The 19,626-nt window shown below is 51.8% G+C and overlaps 1 protein-coding gene across 3 annotated transcripts; it reads left to right on the top strand.

Annotated features, from left to right (window-relative positions):
• The first annotated feature begins 399 nt into the window (after positions 1 to 399).
• ZNF783 (zinc finger protein 783) lies at positions 400 to 19,041 on the top strand. 3 transcript variants are annotated; one of them, XM_053217923.1, is made up of 8 exons: positions 400 to 551; positions 1,001 to 1,186; positions 7,244 to 7,645; positions 7,732 to 7,858; positions 8,023 to 8,151; positions 15,103 to 15,231; positions 16,277 to 16,369; positions 18,176 to 19,041. In XM_053217923.1, the coding sequence occupies exons 2-8, from the start codon at positions 1,181 to 1,183 to the stop codon at positions 19,012 to 19,014; spliced, it is 1,725 nt and encodes a 574-aa protein (XP_053073898.1). In that variant the 5' UTR covers positions 400 to 551; positions 1,001 to 1,180; the 3' UTR covers positions 19,015 to 19,041. The 3 variants fall into 3 exon arrangements, with proteins under 3 accessions (XP_053073898.1, XP_026931519.2, XP_026931518.2); XM_027075718.2 differs by having other exon boundaries at positions 435 to 1,186; XM_027075717.2 differs by lacking the exons at positions 400 to 551; positions 1,001 to 1,186 and adding an exon at positions 3,765 to 3,957.
• Positions 19,042 to 19,626: the final 585 nt, after the last annotated feature.

Genomic DNA, 19,626 nt, shown 5'->3' with positions numbered 1-19,626 from the left:
CCCGTGTCCAGCTCCGCGCTGACAGTGTGGAGCCTGCTTGGAATTCTCCCTCTCTCTCTCTCTCTCTCTCTGTGCCCTTCCCCGCTCGCTCTATCAAAATAAGTAAGTAAACTTAAAAAAAAAGGATGGGAAGAAGGACATTCTCGGTGAAGCAACATAAGCAAGAGACATTATAGGGCATGGACAAAGAAACACCAATTCATAAGATTTGGCTGGAGGGTGGGATGTGAGAAGAGGAATAGTTGGGGATGTGGTTGGAAAGATAGGTTGCAGTCAGCCTCAGGAGTTTGGATTTTATTGAGTTAGTAATGGAGAGCTCAGAGTTTGAGCAAAATGGTGAACTGATTCTAGCTGTGTTTTGGGAATATTAATGTAATGAGAGTTACATCATGTGGGGTGGGGTGGGTTTTTTTTGTATTCTTTCTTTTTTTGGTTGGGGTAAGGGGATATGTTAGAAGGTTCCTGAGGCCAACAAGAGCCAATGAAGACCTGACGGTACAGCTGCGATGGGAAGAGAGTGACGGACAAGGATATTGGACGAGATCGCTAAGGTAGAGCCAACAGGATGTGATGCGTTTTGAAGACAGGGACCAGACTCTACAGCTCTGAGTACCAGGGCTTTGCACTTACATGCTCACCACGGTTGTTGAACGATTCTGTATAATGGGTATTCCCGGGATAGGGAGCTCAGTATTGTCTACACTAGGCTCCCGGGAGAAGGGGTGGGGGGGTGTGGTTATACTTCTGGTCTCCCTCTGCTAATACTTCCCTTCCTAATGCTTTATAATTCTGCATGGGCCCATTTCCTAATCTAAGTTACAAGCTTGGAAATAGGGTGTGTGTGGAGGGGGGCACAGGAATTCTTTTTCTGAGCTGTGCCTATCCCTTGGCTCATAATGTGCCGATAGGGCACTCGCACTTGAGTATCTTGACCCCAAGCTGAGTGACCCTAGGTGGTGGTGTGGTGGACCTCAACCTCTGACGATACCACCTTCTGCAGGAGAGGCCTGAGGATACACTGTTTCAGAGTGACCTACACCTTGGCAGAGTCACCCCTGTTCCTCCAGGGTCTGCGCCGCCATTTTGGAAATCCGGTGTTGTCAGCTCACCGAGAGGTATTCAGGCCCAGGAGATCTGATCCAAAAAAGAGCAAACTCACCAGAAACATTAATAATTAAGGATGCAGGTAATTGTAACTTCTATTAGAGCTGCACAAGGGGGTTCCTGGGTGGCTCAGTTGGTTAATCAAGAGTCAGACTCTTGATTTTAGCTCAGGCCATGATCTCCTGGTTCACGGGTTTGAGCCCCACGTTGGGCTCTATGCTGACAGCACAGAGCCTGCTTGGGATTCTCTCTCTTCCTTTCTCTAAATAAGTAAGTAAGTAAGTAAATACATACATACATACATACATACATACATACATACATACAAAAAAGCTACACCAGGCTGGTCTGCCCAATAAACCACATCGTGGTGTAAAGTTTTTGTGTTTTTTGTTTAATGTATTTATAAAATCCGAGCATGGGAATGGGAGGCAGCTGTGGGAACCTGATAAACAGGGCAGTGGTTCTTACAGTATGATCACCACATCAGTAGAATCAGCATCACCGGGGAGCTAGTTAGAAAAACAGATTCTGGGGGCGCGTGGGTGCCTTAGTCGGTTGAACGGCCGACTTCGGCTCAGGTCATGATCTCGCAGTCCGTGAGTTCGAGCCCCGCATCGGGCTCTGTGCAGACCGCTCAGAGCCTGGAGCCTGTTTCAGATTCTGTGTCTCCCTCTCTCTCTCACCCTCCCCCGTTCATGCTCTGTCTCTCTCTGTCTCAAAAATAAATAAATGCTAAAAAAAAAAAAACAAACAGATTCTGGTCACCCCACCTCCACCAGCCTCAGACTTGGACACTCCGAGACAGGTGCCCAGCAGTCTGTGTCTTAACAAGCGCACCAGGGGAACATGATGCACACTGAAGGCTGGCTACCATGGACTTCCAGAAACTTTCTAAGAATCTAAGATGGCTGTCAAAAATTAGAGCATTCTTCCCTGAACAGAGCTTGTTAAATACTAATGCTTTCTTCTTCTCCAACTCATCTTCCAGACTCTTTCTGTTTGCATTGGACATTAATTCTTATTTTATAAGACCACAGCTTACCAGGATCTTATAATCCTTAATACATTTGTCAGACCAACCCCTGATGAGATGCTAAGGATACTCTTAATGTTTTTCAGCACACATTTGCAAATTCTTAGGCTGGGTTATCTCAACAAGGATCTCCACAATGAATGAGGCCATATATTGACTTGATTTTTTTAATTAAAATGACACTTCCTGTAGCACCTGCGTTGCTCAGTTGGTTAAGCGTCCGACTCTTGATTTCGGCTCAGGTCAGGATCTCACAGTTTACCGGTTTGAGCCCCCCACTGGGTTCTGTACTGACAGATGGGAGCCTGGAGCCTGCTTCAGATTCTCTCTCTCTCTCTCTCTCTCTCTCTCTCTGTCCCTCTGCTGCTTGTGCTCTCTCAAAATAAAGAAACATTAAAAAAAAAAAACACTTCCTAAAAAAATAAAAATAAAATAATGCTTCCTAACCTTGCCCCAAATTCTAGGGGTGCACCTTACTTGGAGAAAGTCAGTTCTTTATTGTAGGTCAGTTGACCACACTTTTGCTTGGATCAAATATATGGGCAAATAATTTTCTTTCCTCCCTCCAAAAACAGGAAATACTAAAAAAAAAGAAAACTGCAGAGTAATTTCTAGTGGTAACTGTTTTCCGACTTGAACAAAAACTAGGATGAATGGGAAATGCAGAAAAGATAGAAAATAAAACTTTAACTGCATAAGCACATTTTACTTTATATTCAGTGGTTAACTAGATGAGGAAAATGGGTCCCAGATTGAGTGGTTTACTCAAGATGTGTCAGGGCCTGAATTAGCGTTCGATTTACTCCTGCTGCACACCCAGTCGGGAGCCAAAGCTACAGAAGATCCCCAGTTGGTGGCTGATGGGCAAGTGAAGACTGGGTGTGGCACAGAAGGCTCCAGAGAGCTCTGCAAAGCGTGCCTGAAGTGACGGAGTGTCTGCTGGGGAAGCAGGCCCCAGGGAAGGAGGAGGAGACCCAGGATTCCCGGGGCGGGGGGTGGGGGAGGAGGGAGGGAGAGCTTTTTGCCTTTCTTTCTTTTCTTTTCTCTTTCTTTTCTTTTCTTTTTTCTTTAAATGAAATAATTTTTTCCTGAGGGCCTTCTATTTGCTCTGGAAGACTAAACAAGTAGTTATCTGTCCCACCCTACCCCACCGCTGGGCAAAACGTGTATACCCAAACTAATAGTCACTTTGGGTCCATTAGAAGTGTTAAAATGGTAAATCTGCATACACTTCAGATTCCCCGCTGAGGACGGCCCTTCCTCCCCCACACGAAGGGAAACTCCCACATTTTCTTAGTGTCCTGAAAGCTTGTTTCCTTAGTAACCTGATCCGATTCTCCCAAGAGGGACGCTGGGGCCCCAGCGTCCTAGAGGGGTTAGGGGCGAGGGCTGGGTCCACCAAGCTGCTCCTGCACGGGGTCCGCGGGTCGCTCCCCCTCCCGCCGAAGCCGGGCTGGAGGGGCCCGCGGCAGGTCCGCCGCCCGCGTCCACTCCCGCGGCCCAGGCCAGGGCGGGCGGCCGCCCTCCCCCGGGTGGGCGCGCGGAAGGCCGCGGGCCGCGGGCGTGCGGTCCTTCGGGCTGCAGGGGGCGCTGTGCGCACCCTCGGGCCCGGCCGCGAGCACAGCTCTTGTTTAAAGGGCCGGCGGGGCACGTGGCTCGGACGCAGCTCGCGGCCGCCCGGCAGGAGCTCCGAGGCTGGGCGGCTCCGCTCCGCCTCCGCCGCCGCCTGCGCGCTGCGCCAGGCCCGACAGGCCAGGCCGAGGAGAGCCGCCGAGAGAGGGACGCGAGCAGCCATGGCCGAAGCGGCGCCCGCCCGGGTAAGCGCCCAGGCGCGCAGACGCCCAGACGGGCCGGGGCCGCCGCCGCCGCGAGGGCCCGCGAGGGTCTCGGCCCGGCCGGCGTGGGGCGGCCCCGCGGCGCGGCCTCCTGGCCCGCCGCCTCCGCCCGGCCTGCGCCCGCGCCGCTCGGTCCGCCCCGCCGACCCCGTCTGGCGTCCGGGCCGGGCTTTCGGGCCGACCGGCAGGGCGGCCCAAACGGGCAGGCGGGGCGGCGGGCGCCGGCCGGGAGGCCCGACGGCGGGGGACAGGCCGGGCTACCCAGTAACACCTCAGATGACAGGCCTCACATTAGAACCGAGTGGCTGTTCCCCCCCCTCCCCCCTCCATTGTCTTCCCGGAGGCGCGCACGGAGGACAGGGTCGCCAGCCCCCAGCACCACGTGGTTCTGACAGCCGCAGAGTCTGAGGGAAGGGACCCGCCCAAGGTCACTCCCCTAGTCGAGGCCGCGGCCAGGACTTTGGAATTACGCCCCCTCGAAGGTACCCAGTGTTTTACTTTTACCTGAGAGACAGGTATTGAATGCTGCTCAGGAGAGGAATTGTAGGTGGATTTTTTTTTTTTTTTCTACGATTAGCCTGTTGGATTAGATTACTTGTATTCTTTTAGAATATTGGCCGATAATGTGCAGTATGCCCAATTCGGAGAGAAGAATCCTTTGGCTATTTTTGACGCACCAGAAAACCACTTGCAAACAGAGCTCAATAAATAGCTTCTATTAACGCATCTCACTGAACTTTTTGAAACTTTGATTTTTGTGGATCCTTTTACAGGAGAAACTTCCTCTCCCTCTTCTTTAATGAGTTTGGTGTGTGCTTCCCTTAGGGTTCCCCGAGTGCAGGGGAGAGAGAATGAGGGTGCCAGTACTGTGGTTACCAACCCGCCCCCCCCCCCCGTACCCCCCCTCCCAAAGCATTTTTGTGACTACACTGGTGACAGCACCAGCTCCCACCCAGCCCAGGGCCACTGCCTCAGAACTTTTTCTGGCCATTCCTACCCACTCCCTCCTTTCCCTCTGCCATCATACAGTACCTGAGATTCCCCAGAAACTGCCCAAACAGGACAGAGTTGCCCCCAACTCTTGTTAGCCCATCATCTACTGTTGTTTATCATGACGGTTTCTGTACGGAATTTTTCTCCCGGCGAAGGAAGAGCCACATCATTTTTTCTGCATTCCCACCTTGCACCTTTGCAAGGACCGGTGTTCAGTAACTGTTAATTAATGTTGTTTCATTGTGTAGTCCTTCATTCATTCACTAGGTATTAATTGAGCATCCGAGGTGAGAGAGGCGCTCTTTTAGAAGCCGGAAATACAACTGGGAATCACAAACACACTCTCGGGAACTCATGTTCTGGGGGAAACAAACCATAACACAGATAGATGGGTAGAATCATCACGGGTTATTAGTGCTGTGAAAGAAGGAACCCACCGCGGCGTATTTTAGATGTGTTAGTCGGCGAAGGTCTCCATGGGGCTTTGAGCTGGAGCCTTAAAGATGAGAGGAAGCCAGACGCGGAGAGGTGCAGGGAGAGCCAAAGCCGACATGGAGGAGGGTTATGTGTCCCAGGAATCCGAGGAGGCCCGGGGTGGCTGGAGTGTAGTAAATAAGTGAGGTCGGGGGGGCAGGCTGAGGTCTGAGAAGCTTAGATTCTGTTCTAAGTACGCTGGGAGGCTGTTGGAGAGTTTTGAGCAGGGGGCTAAAATGGTCTAGCCTGTTTTTTAATGCTTCCTGACTACTCTGTGGAAAGTGTATGGAGGAGAAGGGGAAATTAGCATTGCAGCAGCTGTCTGGGTGGACCGGGTGATGGCAGGGGAGAGAGAGGGAGCAAAGAGGATGGGTTTAAGTTTGGAAGTCAAACGGATAGGACTTGATGGTGGTTTGGCCGTGAAGGAGGAGTGAACTGGAGGAGTAAGAGGTCAGTTCATCCTTCCAACAAGGCTTTTAGCACCATGTACCGGGACCAGGCCATGGCACGCACGTGCTTCCAGAAAGGCTTGTGCACCAGGCGCTGAGCTAAGGCGCCACAGGCTTTCAGGACAAGGCTCCTGTCCCCTCTCCATCGGGGTTAGGATGTCCGGTTTAGAGATAACCTAATCTGCGCACAGAACGGAAGCGGATTCCACACCGGGGCGCCTGGGTGGCTGAGCGTCCAGCTTCGGTGCGGGTCATGATCTCGTGGTCTGTGAGTTCGAGCCCCGCGTCGGGCTCTGTGCTGACAGTTCGGAGCCTGGAGCCTGCTTCGGATTCTGCGTCTCCCTCTCTCTGCCCCTCCCCCACTCGTGCCCTGTCTCTGTCTCTCAAGAATAAAGAAACATTAAAAACAAATTTCTAAATAAATAAATAAAAAAGAAGCTCTTTCCCAGGGTGTCAAAGGATGATGAAATGAAAAAGGGGGAGAAAAAAGCCCATGAGAACTGTTTCATGCTGTGTCCCTGAGCCCAGAACCATTATCATTGTCAGCATCCTGATCATTATCATCTTAGCTGAATCAACATAGGGTGCAGGCAGGCATGCATGCATGCAGTATTGCGTATTGCGTATATGATGCGGTGCTAAGTGCTTTCAACAAAGATTGTGTCCTTAATTCTCAGCACCCTACCACCTGAGCACTATTATTGTTCCATTGTCTAGATGCGGAAGTGAAGTTGAAAGATGTGTCAAAACCTTGCCCAAAGTCAGTGGGCGGAGTTGCCAGTTGCACCCAGGCTCTCTCACTGCAAACCTCATGTCCTCTGTGCTTTAAAGCCTGTGCCTTCATTTGTAGAGGAGACTAAGACCCAAGGTGGAAGTCACCTGAGACCCAGGCCTTTGGCCATTTTTTTCTCCTGTTTCCCACTTGCTAACACCTTGGTCCAGCCGGTGTTTCCTGTCCCTGAGGCTACACTAACTGATGTCGTAACTGATGTCCCTGCCTCCCATCCCACACTGCTGCCTGGCTGGCCCTCAGGATCCCAGACGGGGCTTTATCAGGGCAAGTGTTACTGTGAGGCATTGGATTGTATATATTTTTTTAATGTTTATATATTTTGTGGGAGAAAATGTGTGCACCTGTAGGTGCAGAGCAAAGGGCAGAGGGAGAGAGAGGGAGAGAGAATCCTAAGCAGGGGCCTCACTGTCAGTGCAGAGCCCTATGTGGGGCTGGATCCCCTGAACTGTGAGATCATGACCTGAGCTGAAATCAAGAGTTAGACACTCAACCAACTGAGCCACCCAGGCGCCCCTGATCGTGTCGTTGTGATACCATCTCCCCTTTCTCGTGTGGACAGGCTCCAGAGAGGGACAAGCAAACAGGGGATGAAAGCCCTTCGACACCTTCTCTGTCACCCCAGCCAGCTGCTGAGAAGAACTCATACCTGTACTCCACGGAGATCACACTGTGGACGGTGGTGGCCGCCATCCAGGCCTTGGAGAAGAAAGTGGATTCCTGCTTGGCCCGCTTGCTGACCTTGGAGGGGCGGGCGGGGACAGCCGAGAAGAAGCTGGCGGACTGCGAGAAGACAGCCGCGGAGTTTGGGAACCAGCTGGAGAGCAAGTGGGCCGTGCTGGGGAACCTGCTGCAGGAGTACGGGCTGCTGCAGAGGCGGCTGGAGAACATGGAGAACCTGCTGAGAAACAGAAACTTCTGGATCCTGCGGCTGCCCCCGGGCAGCAAGGGGGAGGTCCCCAAGGTACCCCTCGGGCACTGGGGGTGGGACAGCGCGCGGGGCGTGCCCGTAAGCGGGTGGGTGAGCGCACGTGGTACTTGTGGTTCCAGGTGCCCGTGACCTTTGATGACGTGGCCGTGTATTTTTCCGAGCCGGAGTGGGGCAAGCTGGACGAGTGGCAGAAGGAGCTCTACAAGCACGTGATGCGGGGCAACTACGAGACGCTGGTGTCCCTGGGTAAGGCTGCGTAGGTGGGGATCTGTGTTCACAGATTGGCCTCCGGCAGGGCAGTCTCTGTCTTCGCTTTGACTTCTGTTCTGCTCCGTGTCTCTCCATCTCTGTGGGCAGCTGGGTGGCGGGTGTCCAGTCTTGACCCAGCTCTCCTTCCATTTTGTGCGCAGATTATGCTATCTCCAAACCGGACATCCTAACCCAGATGGAGAGGGGAGAGGAGCCTTGTCCTGAAAGCCTGTGGGGTCATGAGGAGGGGAGTAAGAGAGAGGCAGCACATCCCAGGAGGCCAAGCCCTGGTGAGTGGGGGTGGGGTGGGGGGTAGGCACACCGAATTGGAGCCCTGCTCTCCGGACGGGCTTTCCAGATGTGCTCTGAGGCCAGGAAGGGAGCACAGGCCCCTTTACCCAAAGCAGGGCCCACTCTGTCCTAGGCCAGCCTGGTCACAGGCTGTTGGGGGGGAGGGGAGGGCTTTCGCCTTAGAGCCACAGGGGCCGGCAGTGGTTGGTTATTGTGAGGACTGCGTGGCAGACGTAAAGTAAAGCGCACGTGTGCTGCGCATCGTGTCAGTGGGGCCTTATTCCTGACAGTAAAGTCGACAGAAGGGCAAGCGCACCCCCCCGAATGACGGTCACGCACATTCAGCAACGATCGGGAGTTTGCCACCTTGGCTCCATCCTTCTCTTTCTTTCCTTTCTCTGAACATAAACACCAAAATACCACTGTCTCACACCCAGCAGATTAGGATCTCCTCCCAAGTCCGTGTTCTGATTTCCCCGATTGTCTCCAAAGTATTTCCTATAGGTATCAGGTTCTATTTCTAGTCCACCAAAGTCCACGTGTTGTATTCGGTTTATAAAAAAATCCGTAAAACAGCCTGGGAACACCTCCTCCTCTGCCATTTAGCAGCTTTACTGAGATATAGCTAACTTGCCAAACCATTCGTAGACGACGCAGTCCGTGTTTCTACTGCATTCACGGTTGTGACCATCACCGCTGTCTGTTTTTAGAACTTTCTTGTCCGCCAAAGCCGAACCTGTAGTTGTTAGCGGTTCCCTCTGCTTGCTCCCCAGCCCGAGGCCAGGCTGCTGACCTGCTTTCCATCTCTGTAGATTTGCCTCTTGTAGACGTTTCTTGTCAATGGAATCCTGCTGGGTGTGACCTTCTGTGTCCGCCTGCTTACACTGAGCTTGTTTTCCAGGCTCACCCACCTCTGCACTGTCCCCGGGCCCAGCTGGGCGGGTGTGTATTACACATTCTGTTCCTTCCCGCTCTTCAGTTGATGGACCGGCCCCACCTCTCCCTCTTTAACGTCATTTATTTGTTTGACCTTCTAACGTCATTTATCTTTTGAATAGTTTTTTGTTTTTTTTAAAGTTATTTATTTCAAGAGTGAGAGCGCGCATGCACGGGAGCCTGGAAGGGGCAGAGAGAGGAGAGAGAATCCCAAGCAGGCTCTGTCAGCACAGTGCCCGATGCGGGGCTCGACCTCCCGAACCATGAAATCATGACCTGAGCCGAAATCAGGAGTCGGGGGCGCTTCACTGGGCCACCTGGGTGGCACAGTCGGTTAAGCTTCCACCTTCGGCTCAGGTCATGGTCTTGCAGTTTGCGAGTTCGAGCCTACCCCCTGCTCCTGCGCTCTCTTCTCATAAAGAAATAAACATTAAAAAAAAAAAAAAAAAAAAGAGTCATGCACTTAACACATAACCGACTGAGCCACCCAGGTGCGCCACGTCATTTACCTTTTTAAATGCCACTATTTCCCATATTCTGGATTTGGTGTCATTTATTGTTCTTCCATTTTTTTGCATTTCCTATAAACTGGTAGATCGGGAGGCCTGTTTGGATTCCGGCAGACTCTTACGGGCAGGATTACTTCAGAGGTGGTGCTGTGTGCTCCACGCTGCCCGTCAGGAGGCACAGAGGCTCCGCTCGCCTGGCTTTCCAGTGCTTTCCTTCCCCTGCTCTTCCAAAGCTCCCCGTCACCAGCTCACCTGATGACATCAGTAGTCACTGAACATGATTGCCCGGATTTGTTATTCCATTAGGGGTTGCAAAATGGTGAAATCCTGTCCTCCTTATGCACCGAATAGCTGAAATTCTTTTGTAAAGAGTAATTTCCTGAATCAACTCTTTTAGTTCCCCGGAAATGCAGTCTGTACAAAACAGGCAGGAGAGATGCTGAATTCTTTTCCTTCGTCATTTTTCAGAATGAAGGGTTGTTGCCTTAGAAACCTGCAAAGGTGACCAGTACTTGAGCTTTTTACGTTATTATCATCATTGTCGTTGTTGCTGTTGTTACTGTGACTTCATAGACTGTTGAATATGTTATATGTGCCAATCCTTCGCAGTCATTATTTTTTGTGCTTAAATTGTCCCATCTTCAGCTCACGACAGCCCCCTTACGTTGGCCTGTAGGTGTGACTTCAGTGGCTTTTCAGATTCAAGATGTTCTAGAATCATTTCCTACCCCAGACCTGGAATACAAATTTGTCCATGGAGTTTTAATTCCTTTCAGTGATGAATGATATTTGGAGACCACAGTATGAGTGCTAGTAGTGGCTAATTTTTGGTATTACTTCTAAACCTTTTCAGAAAATATGTGGGTTGTTTTTTTTTTTGAGAAGACGGCTATTTTTGTAAAGAAAAAAAATCATGGGTTCATAGTGATATTTCTAACTCAAATTTAATGTTCTTTGATCTTATACTTGTGTGTCACTTTTCTTTTACATGGGAATGTTAAACAATTACACTTTTGATTAAAGCCTGAGATTTTTTTTTTTTTTTTTTTTGTATAGCTCTTTTGGTCTTCTGAATGCATTCCATTCGGGACCTACAGACAAAACAATGCCTTTTAAGGTCCCTTGACATAATTATTTTCTCTATGTGGTTATGTCATCAACTTGATATACAGTTAAGTTCATTTGCTTCTATTTATTTTTAGATTTTTAGAAATGGCTCTTTTTACTTTTTGATTTAGCCATTTGAGTATGTAAGGCATGTTATGTTTGCAAAGTCAAATTGGTTTAACAGGATACATTCAGGGAAGTCTTATTTCCATCGTTGTCCCTACAGATAACGATTTGTTTCTTGTTGGTACTTCTGGTGTTTCCTTTTGAAAAGATCAGTAACACAGAGATACATCCCTGTCTTACACAGTCTGCCCTGGAGATCGCTTCACACGTGTAGGTAGAGATCTTTCTCCTTTCTTTTGTGGATGTGGAATGTTCTGTGGCGTGATATACCATAGTCCGTCTACCCAGTCCCCATTGGCGGACCTCTGGGTATTTCCAGTGTTTTACTGATAGAAATCGTGCCGAAGGGACTATGTTGTGCCTAAGGCAGTTCGTATTTTTGCCAATGTATCTTTGGGATAGATTCCTAGGAACTGCGCTGCAGGGGAAGTAAAGGCATATGTAAATTTGCCAGAAGTTACCACCAAATACCCCTCTGTGGGGCTTTACCATTTGCATCTCCCTCAGTGTTGTGAAAGAGAGCCTCCTTCCCCACTGGCCCGCTATCAGGGAATGTGGTCAACCTTGTAGAATTTTTGTCTACCTAATAGGTAAGAAGTATGTCAGTATAGTTTTTTTTTGTTGTTTTTTTAAATAACAGCTTTATTAGATATAATGAACTCCCCATGCAACTCACTCATTTAAAGTGTCCAGTCCATTGGTTTCTAGAATGTTCATAGAGACGCGCAACCAGCAAACACGGCAGTCACTTTTATAAAACTTTCATCACCTCAGACACAAACCCTGTACCCTGCAGCTATCACCCCCAACGCTTTCCCAGCTCCCCCAGCTCTGAGCAACGACACATGTTTCTGACGATACACTTGCCCTGCCTGGACGTTTCATATAAAAGGAATCTTAGAATCTGCGGTCTTTTGACTCTGGCTTATTCCCCTTAGCATAATGTTTTCAAGGTTCATCCGTGTTGTACTGTGTATCAGTATTTCATTTCTGTTTTCTTTTCTCTTTTTCTTATTGTGGTCAAATACATATAACATAAAATTTACCATCTTTGCCTTTTTTGGGTGTGCTGTTCGATGGTATTAAATACATTCATAATGGCACGCAGTCGTCACCTCCACCCATCTCCAGAACTCTCTTCACCTTATAAAACTGTAAACTGTAAAACTGAAACACTATACCCGTTAAACAGTACTCCCTCCTTCTGTCCCCCTCCCCTAGCCCCTGGCAGCCACCGTTCTACTTTCTGTCTCTATGATTTTGTCTACTCCGAGTCGCTCGTATCAGTGGAATCATACCACATTTGTCTTCTTGTGACTGGCTTATTTCACTTAGCATGATGTCCTTAAGGTTCACCCATGTTTTAGCCTGTGTCAGAATTTCTTGCCTTTATAAGTCTAAATAATATTCTGTTGTATGTGTGTACCACATTTTGCTTAGCCATTCATCCCGTCGATGGACACTTGGGTTGTTTCCATGTTCTAGCTATTGCGAATAACACTGCTACGATTGTGCACGTACAAATACCTCTTAGAGACTCTGCCTTCAGTTCTTTTCGGTGTATACTTCTAAAAGAAATTTTTTTTAATGTTTATTTTTGAGAGAGACACACAAAATGTGAGCGGGAAAGGGTCAGAGAGAGAGGGAGACACAGAATCCGAAGCAGGCTCCAGGCTCTGAGCTGTCCGCACAGAGCGCGACGTGGGTCTCGAACCCACAAACCGTGAGATCAGACCTGAGCGGAAACTGGACACTTAACCGACTGAGCCACCCAGGCGCCCCTTGGTGTATACTTCTAAATGGAATTGCTGGATCATATGGTAATTCTATTTGTAATTTTTTGAGGACTCTCACACTGTTTTCCTTAGTGACTGTACCATACACTCACCTACAGTGTGCCAAGGTTCCAGTTTTTCCATGTTCCTACCAAGTTACTATTTTCTGTTGTTTCTTTTTTTTTTTTTTTAATTTTTTTTTTCAACGTTTATTTATTTTTGGGACAGAGAGAGACAGAGCATGAACGGGGGAGGGGCAGAGAGAGAGGGAGACACAGAATCGGAAACAGGCTCCAGGCTCCGAGCCATCAGCCCAGAGCCTGACGCGGGGCTCGAACTCACGGACCGCGAGATCGTGACCTGGCTGAAGTCAGACGCTTAACCGACTGCGCCACCCAGGCGCCCCTGTTGTTTCTTTTTGATAGTGGCCATCATTTCCCTGATGATGGGTGATTCCAGGCATCTTTTCATGTGCCTGTTGGCCATTCGTATATCTTCTTTGGGGAAACGCCTATTCAAGTCCTTTGCCCATTTTTGAGTCAGGTTGTTTGTTTTTCTGTTATTGAGATTTTTTTTAAGTTTTTTTTTTAAGTTTATTCATTTACTTTGAGAGAGAGAGAGAGAGAGAGAGAGAACACCAGTTGGTGAGGGGCACAGAGAGAGGGGACACAGGATCCCAAGCGGGCTCTATGCTGATGGCAGAGAGCCTGATGTGGGGCTTGAACTCACGAGCTGTGAGATCATGACCTGAGCCGAAGTCGGATGCCCAGCCAACTGAGCCACCCAGGTGCCCCATCTGTTTTGAGTTTTAGGACCTCTCTATGTATTCTAGATATTAATATCTTGTCAGATATGTGATTTGCAAATGCTTTCTCCTGTTCTGGGGATTGCCTCTTAACTCGATAGTATGTTTTGATGCACATATTTAAAAAGTTTGCAGGAAGTCTTGTTTGTCTCTTTTTTTCTTTTGTTACCTGTGCGTTTGGTGTCCTGTCCAAGAAATCATTGCCAAATCCAGTGTCGTGAAGCTTTTGTCCTATGTTTTCTTCTAAGACTTTTATGTTTTAGGTCTTCTATTTAGATCTTTGATCATTTTGAGTTAATTTTTGTATATGGAGTTAGGTAAGGATCCAACTTTATTCTTTTGCGTGTGGATGTGCGATTTTCCCAGCACTATTTGTTGAAAAGTCCTTTCCCCGTTGAGTGGTCTTGGGACCCTTCTCAAATATCTTTTGACCAGATATGTGAAGGTTTATGTCTTGGTTCTCTGTTTCTTTAGGCTGCATAGTAAGTTTTGAAATCAAGAAGTCTTTCAACTTTGTTCTTCCTTATCAATATTATTGTTGCTATTTGGGGGTCCCTTGAGACTCCATATGAATTTTAGGGTGGGTTTTTCTCTTTCTACACTTGATCTTAGCCAAAAGGCTGAGAAGTCATGGGGTTTTCTATTTCTGTAAAAAATATCATGGAGGCTTTAATAGAGATTGTGTTGAATCTATAGATCGGTTTGGTAGTGTTGACGCCATAATATTAAGTCTTCCCATCCAGGAACATGAAATGTTTACATTTATGTATGCGTTTAATTTCTTAACGCAGTGGTTTTTTTTAATGTTTATTGTATGTATGTATGTATTTTGAGAGAGCACAAGTGAGCCTGGGAGGGGCAGAGAGAGGGAAAGAGAGAATCCCAAGCAGGCTCCATGGTGTCAGTGCAGATCCCCACATGGAGCCTGAACTCACGAACTGTGAGATCATGACTTGAGCCGAATTCCAGAGTCATATGCTCACCTGACTAAGCCACCCAAGTGCCCCTCTTTCTGCAGCGTGAGTTGGGGGAGAGGGAGACACAGAATCTGAAGCAGCCTCCAGGCTCTGAGCTGTCAGCACAGTTCCAGCGGGGCTGGAACTCACAAACCATGAGATCGTGACTTGAGCCAAGGTTGGAAGCTCAACCGACTGAGCCACCCAGGCGCCCCATACAACAGTGTGTTTTTAATGGTACCTCTCTCATTATGAGAGTGGTCGAATATCTTTTTATGTTTTCATGGGCCATTTAAATTTCTTATTCCATAAACTCTTTGTTCATCTCTTTTGCCCTCGGAAGCTTTTTTTAAAAATGCATACTTTCTAGGCCTACCCAGAAGTCACGGTGATGAGAATCTTGGGGTGCTTCCAAGGGGATCCTTATACATCAGCCTGGTGTAGGACTTGTGATTGGGAGCCACTGTAGTACCGTTCTGAGCTGGGAGTCTCCAAAAGCCAGATCGTTGGCCCTGCTGTGTCGTGACCTGTCTGGGACTATTGCACGAGTTACTGTGCTGTCCCTTTTCCTTCTCTTTTAGCCACTAATGGTCAGTGGAGCCCACTGCATGATCATAACCTGGGTTTGACCCGACGCCCCCCGGTCCCAGTGACTGCGGGTAGCCGTTCCTCAGAGGCTCCTGCCACGTGGGGGATCCCTGTGTTGTCCTTAGCATCCCTGATTTGCATTCTCCAGGCCTCCCTCCACATCCAGAGCACATCCTCAGCCCCGTCAGCCCTGCCCAGGAGGAGCCAACAGAAGGGCGGGCCCCCAGGCACCAGCAAGACCCAGAAGCAAGGGGAAGCCTGGACGGAACCATCGCTGGTGAGAGAGGGCCGCCGGGCAGGGGTGCGGACGCCACCTCAACGGCGGCCCCAGACAGGCGGTGCTGAGAACGGGGGCTAAAGCTGGCGGCTGGGAGGGGTGGCGGGGACCGGGCTGCCTGGAAAGGGGACCCCTGAGGCAGGCCTTAGAGGAAGAGTAGATTTTGGCTGGGAACCGAGGGCATTTTCAGCAGAAGATGGTCTGAGCAAAGGCGTGGGTCCCTAAGGCCTGGCTGGGCTGAGGGGAAGGGCACACGGGGGCAGGCGCTGGGCCTCCTCAGGCTTCGCACACGGGGCACACGAACTGGGCAACCTGTGTCATATGCCTGGAACAGCCCTGGCATGGGCATTCCTCCGTAGATGTCCTCTTTCTGGAGCCCGTGAGGGGCTCTGTGCCTTCTGTCCCCCCTTCCAGTGATCTCTGCCTGCTTATGTTTGAAGGACATTTCTGTCCATCCATTCCCAGGAATGGAGTATCACGCAGAAGGCATGTAGCATAACGTGTGGCATACCAGAGCCTTGTTCTCTGCCTCCAGACTGTGCTTCGCCAGCTCCCGCCCCCATTCCTCCTCCTCCTCCAGGGGCCTGACTCTTCGGGCTGGGTCACCTTCTCTCCAGTCATTTCTGTGACCCTCCCCCAGTGAATATGAGCTCGCTGAGGTTGGAGGTGACCCTCCCTCCCTCTCCCGAGTCCCTCCTTCCCGGCCAGTGTGTAAGGAGAGGGAGGACCTTCTCACTGTCCTTGTTCCCCTGCAGACCTGGCACTGTGCTCCAGGGGCCTCCCCACACCCTCTGGGTGACAGGGAGTTGTCAGCGTTGACCCAGACGGGAACCGGGCCATGGCCTTCTCGGCCCTCCTCTCACCTCTGACGCAGAGGCCGTGCCGTGGGCAGTCCTCCAGTGGATCAGGCAGTCCTCCGGACAGAGCCCAGGAGCCCCCTCTTCCTGGCAGGCGTTCGAACATGTCTGGGGGCTGCTTAGAGATACCTATGCTGTCCATCAAGGGCCCGCTGTTGGGAAAGGCCCTCACGGAGTCTCTCTCACAGGTCCACCAGCCTCGGTTAAACAGGAGGAAGAATCTTCAGGTGGGGAATCTCCAGCCTCCCCTCCCAGGGACAGCCTGCCCAGCAGGGGGCCAGGTGAGTGAAGGGAGAGGCCCCGTGGCCACAGCAGAGCCTCGGAGGATCTTGGGAGCCCTTGGGAGCGGGGTGGGAGGTGGCGAAGTGGGACCTGGTGAGGGGCTTCCTCCTGAGGGGTCCCTTCCTCATCCCCGGGTACTGGTGCCCTGGGGCTCTGGCGACCCAGACCACGTAGGTCCTGGTTTCCCCCCATCACATGTGACCTGGTGGAAAGGTGCTGCTTGAAAACAAGCTGTGTGCACCCAGTCTGCGGTCTGGCAACAGAAAGGCCTCCCAGCAGCCCTGGGAAGTGGTCCGGGCTCACAGCTTCCAATGTCTCCCAGTTTGTATGTGGTGGCCTGTGACTTAAATTTCGTTTCCTGGCCTCGAGTCCGTAAAACCAGGCTTACAACCTGATGAGCAGGAAAAAAGAGAGCAACTGTTGCCCATTCTGGCTTTGGGGTGGTTTTCTGCCCTAATAGAAAGGGATCCGGTTCTCACCTGGTTCCACCCTGGTACCTGCTTTGGTGGGAGCAGAGGTGAGATTTGGGCCCACCTCGGGGTGGTGGCATGGTGGGAGTCCAAGCTGGGGATGGGCTTCAAACCAAGAGATCTGGGACCCTTGGCCTTCACAGGGAATAGGGCCTGAGACCCCCAGTTGGGCCATTTCTAGTACAGAAATAAAGTTCTGTCAGGAATTATCTGTGCGGGTCACCAGGAAGCTGCATCAGGCAGGGAGCTGCAAGGTCCTGACATCAGGAGGTTCTGCAGTTAAGGGTTCACTGCAGTCTGCCGGTGTGTGGTTTCAGTTCATGCTTCAGCAAGAATAGAAATCCGTCTTGTCCTAGACCTTGGACGTTTCTCGGAAAGGGCTAAAGGTTTCGTCTTAAAGGGCCCAGGGTAAGGTTCGCTGTCAGCTTTTGAGCCTCCGCTGAGCTCCTGGGTGCTGGGGGAGGTCAGAGAAGCCAGTAGTTGGGGCTGATTCCAGAGAAGCTCAGAAGGGAACGGCAGGTAAAGGATTTGGAAGAATGCAGCGTTCCAGCAGGGCTTGTGGCCGGAACCTTCCTTCCCAGCACCAGGGACCCCTGAGGGCTGTTGCTGCGACCGCTGTGCTGCTTCAGGTCTCCCTTCTCTCCGCTGTTCAGGCAGTTCCTATGCCTCAGTCCCGCCTCAGAGTCCAGGGTGACCCACACTGAGGCCCAGCCAGGAAGCCCAGGTCCTCCCGCTTCCTGCCTGTCACTAGAGAGCAGGGCGGCAGGCAGGCAGGTGGCGGTTGCTCAGTGTAGATTTGTTATGTCGATGAGTAGCTCAGGATGTGGCTACGCCATCCACCACTTTCAGGCCTGAGGCTTCTTACTTAGTCTGGCTGCCCCAGGGTTCACTGTCCTTCGTAGATGGGAACTAAAGTTGTCAGAACTCTTGGGGACCCTGCATGGCCAGTGTATCTCAGGGTCCACAGTCTCCCCTGCCCCCACCTACCTGTTGTCTTTCATTCCGCCTGACCTCCCGGGTCCTGGTTTTGCGGCTCTGTCTCCTCTCTCCTGATGTCCTTAGCTTGGCCTCCCAGGATGGGCCATCGGAGCCTCTGGGCTACGTGACAGTAAACAGACTGGATGATGTTAGGAGGCAATGCCTGCTTGCTAGGGCCAAGCGAACAGAGTCCCTGATCTGTGCTGTGAGCTCGTGGAGGAGAAAGGACTCTGCGCAAGTAGGTGCAGGATGGGTGCAGGTGTGGCCAGAGATGTGCCTGGAGGCAGCACCGGGTCGAGTGGCCTGGGTGGGGGCCAGTGTGGCCCACTGGAAATCAGTGGAGATTCCTCTGTCCAGGTGGTGGCGGCGTGGTCATCAAGACAGAAGCACAGTCTGAGGACGAGATGACGCCTGAGCAGCTCTTCCTGGGGGAGTCCCGGAGCCAGACCGTGTGTCGAATGCCCAAAAGGCCCAGGAGCAGGACTGGGGGCCCTGGGCGGCTTCATGCCTCCGGGGTGCCGCGGGTGCGGGCGGGGGACCCGCGGTCCGGAGGGGCCGCCGGGGAGCCTCCCCGCATTCTCCCTCGACGCCGCGAGCGGACCTTCCCCTGCCCCGACTGCGGGCAGAGTTTCCGCCTGAAGATCAACCTGACCATTCACCAGCGGAGCCACGTGGAGGAGGAGCACCGGGAGGCCCCGGGGAGCTCGCCCACCGGCTGGGGGGAGGACCACTCCACACTGGAGCCGGGGGAGGTGGTGGTGCCGGGCCCCGTCATCCGCTGGCTCCCCGACGATCCCGGAGCGCGCTGCTCGCTGGCAGGCCGTCCGTTCATGGGACGGAGGCCGGAGGCCACCAAGGTATATCACTGCAGTGAGTGCCTGCGCTTCTTCCAGCAGCGGAAGACCCTGCTGCTGCACCAGCGCCTGCACACGGGCGACAGTCAGGGCTGGCCCGCCTGTCCCTACTGCGGCAAGGCCTTCCGCCGGCCGTCCGACCTCTTCCGCCACCAGCGCATCCACACCGGCGAGCGGCCCTACCAGTGCCCTCAGTGTGGCCGGGCCTTCAACCGCAACCACCACCTGTCTGTCCACATGCAGACTCACGCCCGGGGCCAGGCGGGCCCGCACTTTCCCGCTCCCTCTGCCGTCGCGGGGAGTCCACCCCGGCCCAGGCCCAGCCACACTGAGGAGGGCTGACCCGGCAGGAGCCCTGCGGGGCGGGGAGGGGGGTGCGGGGGGGGGGGGGGCCTCTGCTCTCCTGGGCACCCGCAGCGGGACTGCTGTCCGCCTTCAGGCCTTTCCCCTGGTGCCTGACGCCCGGTTCCTCATTCTGGGAAGCTTTGGAGAGGTTTTTTGTTTGTTTTCGTTTTTCATTCGGATGGGAAGCGGTGGCCTTTTTGGTGACTGTCTGTGGCCAGATGCCTGAATTTCCTAAGTTTCCTAAGTTTGTCATTCTTTGCTGCCTTTTCTACATTCCTGACTTAGAAAGGATCCTCGAAGGTTTAGAGGATGCCCAGTTTCGGTGAGAGCCTTTGGCAGGTACGGGAGGCGGGCGGGGGGACTGGAGACAGTGGCCCTTGCAGGTAGGGAGCGACGGAGACACCGAGGGCCTGCAGTTTCGTTATTGTACACAGAGGTCACAGCAGAGTGGACAGTTTGAAGGGTGGGCACTGGAAATTTGAATTTCCTACTTTTGTTATTTGAAACCTTCCCCAACCCCCCTCCTTATGGAGCTTTTCTGATGCTTTTGTAAGTATTGTGTGTGGTTGCAAAGGGGACCAGGAGCCCCCAGGGGCAGGAATTCTCCTG

This window comes from Acinonyx jubatus, chromosome A2, assembly GCF_027475565.1.
Source record: "Acinonyx jubatus isolate Ajub_Pintada_27869175 chromosome A2, VMU_Ajub_asm_v1.0, whole genome shotgun sequence".
NCBI lineage: Eukaryota > Metazoa > Chordata > Mammalia > Carnivora > Felidae > Acinonyx > Acinonyx jubatus.
The sequence above is the reverse complement of the archived record's forward strand: the minus strand, read 5'-3'. Positions and strand labels throughout refer to the sequence as shown.

Bases quoted from the DNA above. Each gene is read 5' to 3' on its own strand.
- ZNF783 (XM_027075717.2), top strand. From the start codon at position 3,934: ATGGCCGAAGCGGCGCCCGCCCGG. The intron at 3,958-7,243 runs GTAAGCGCCCAG...TCGTGTGGACAG, and splicing joins CCGAAGCGGCGCCCGCCCGG to GCTCCAGAGAGGGACAAGCA. The intron at 15,232-16,276 runs GTGAGAGAGGGC...TCTCTCTCACAG, and splicing joins CCTGGACGGAACCATCGCTG to GTCCACCAGCCTCGGTTAAA.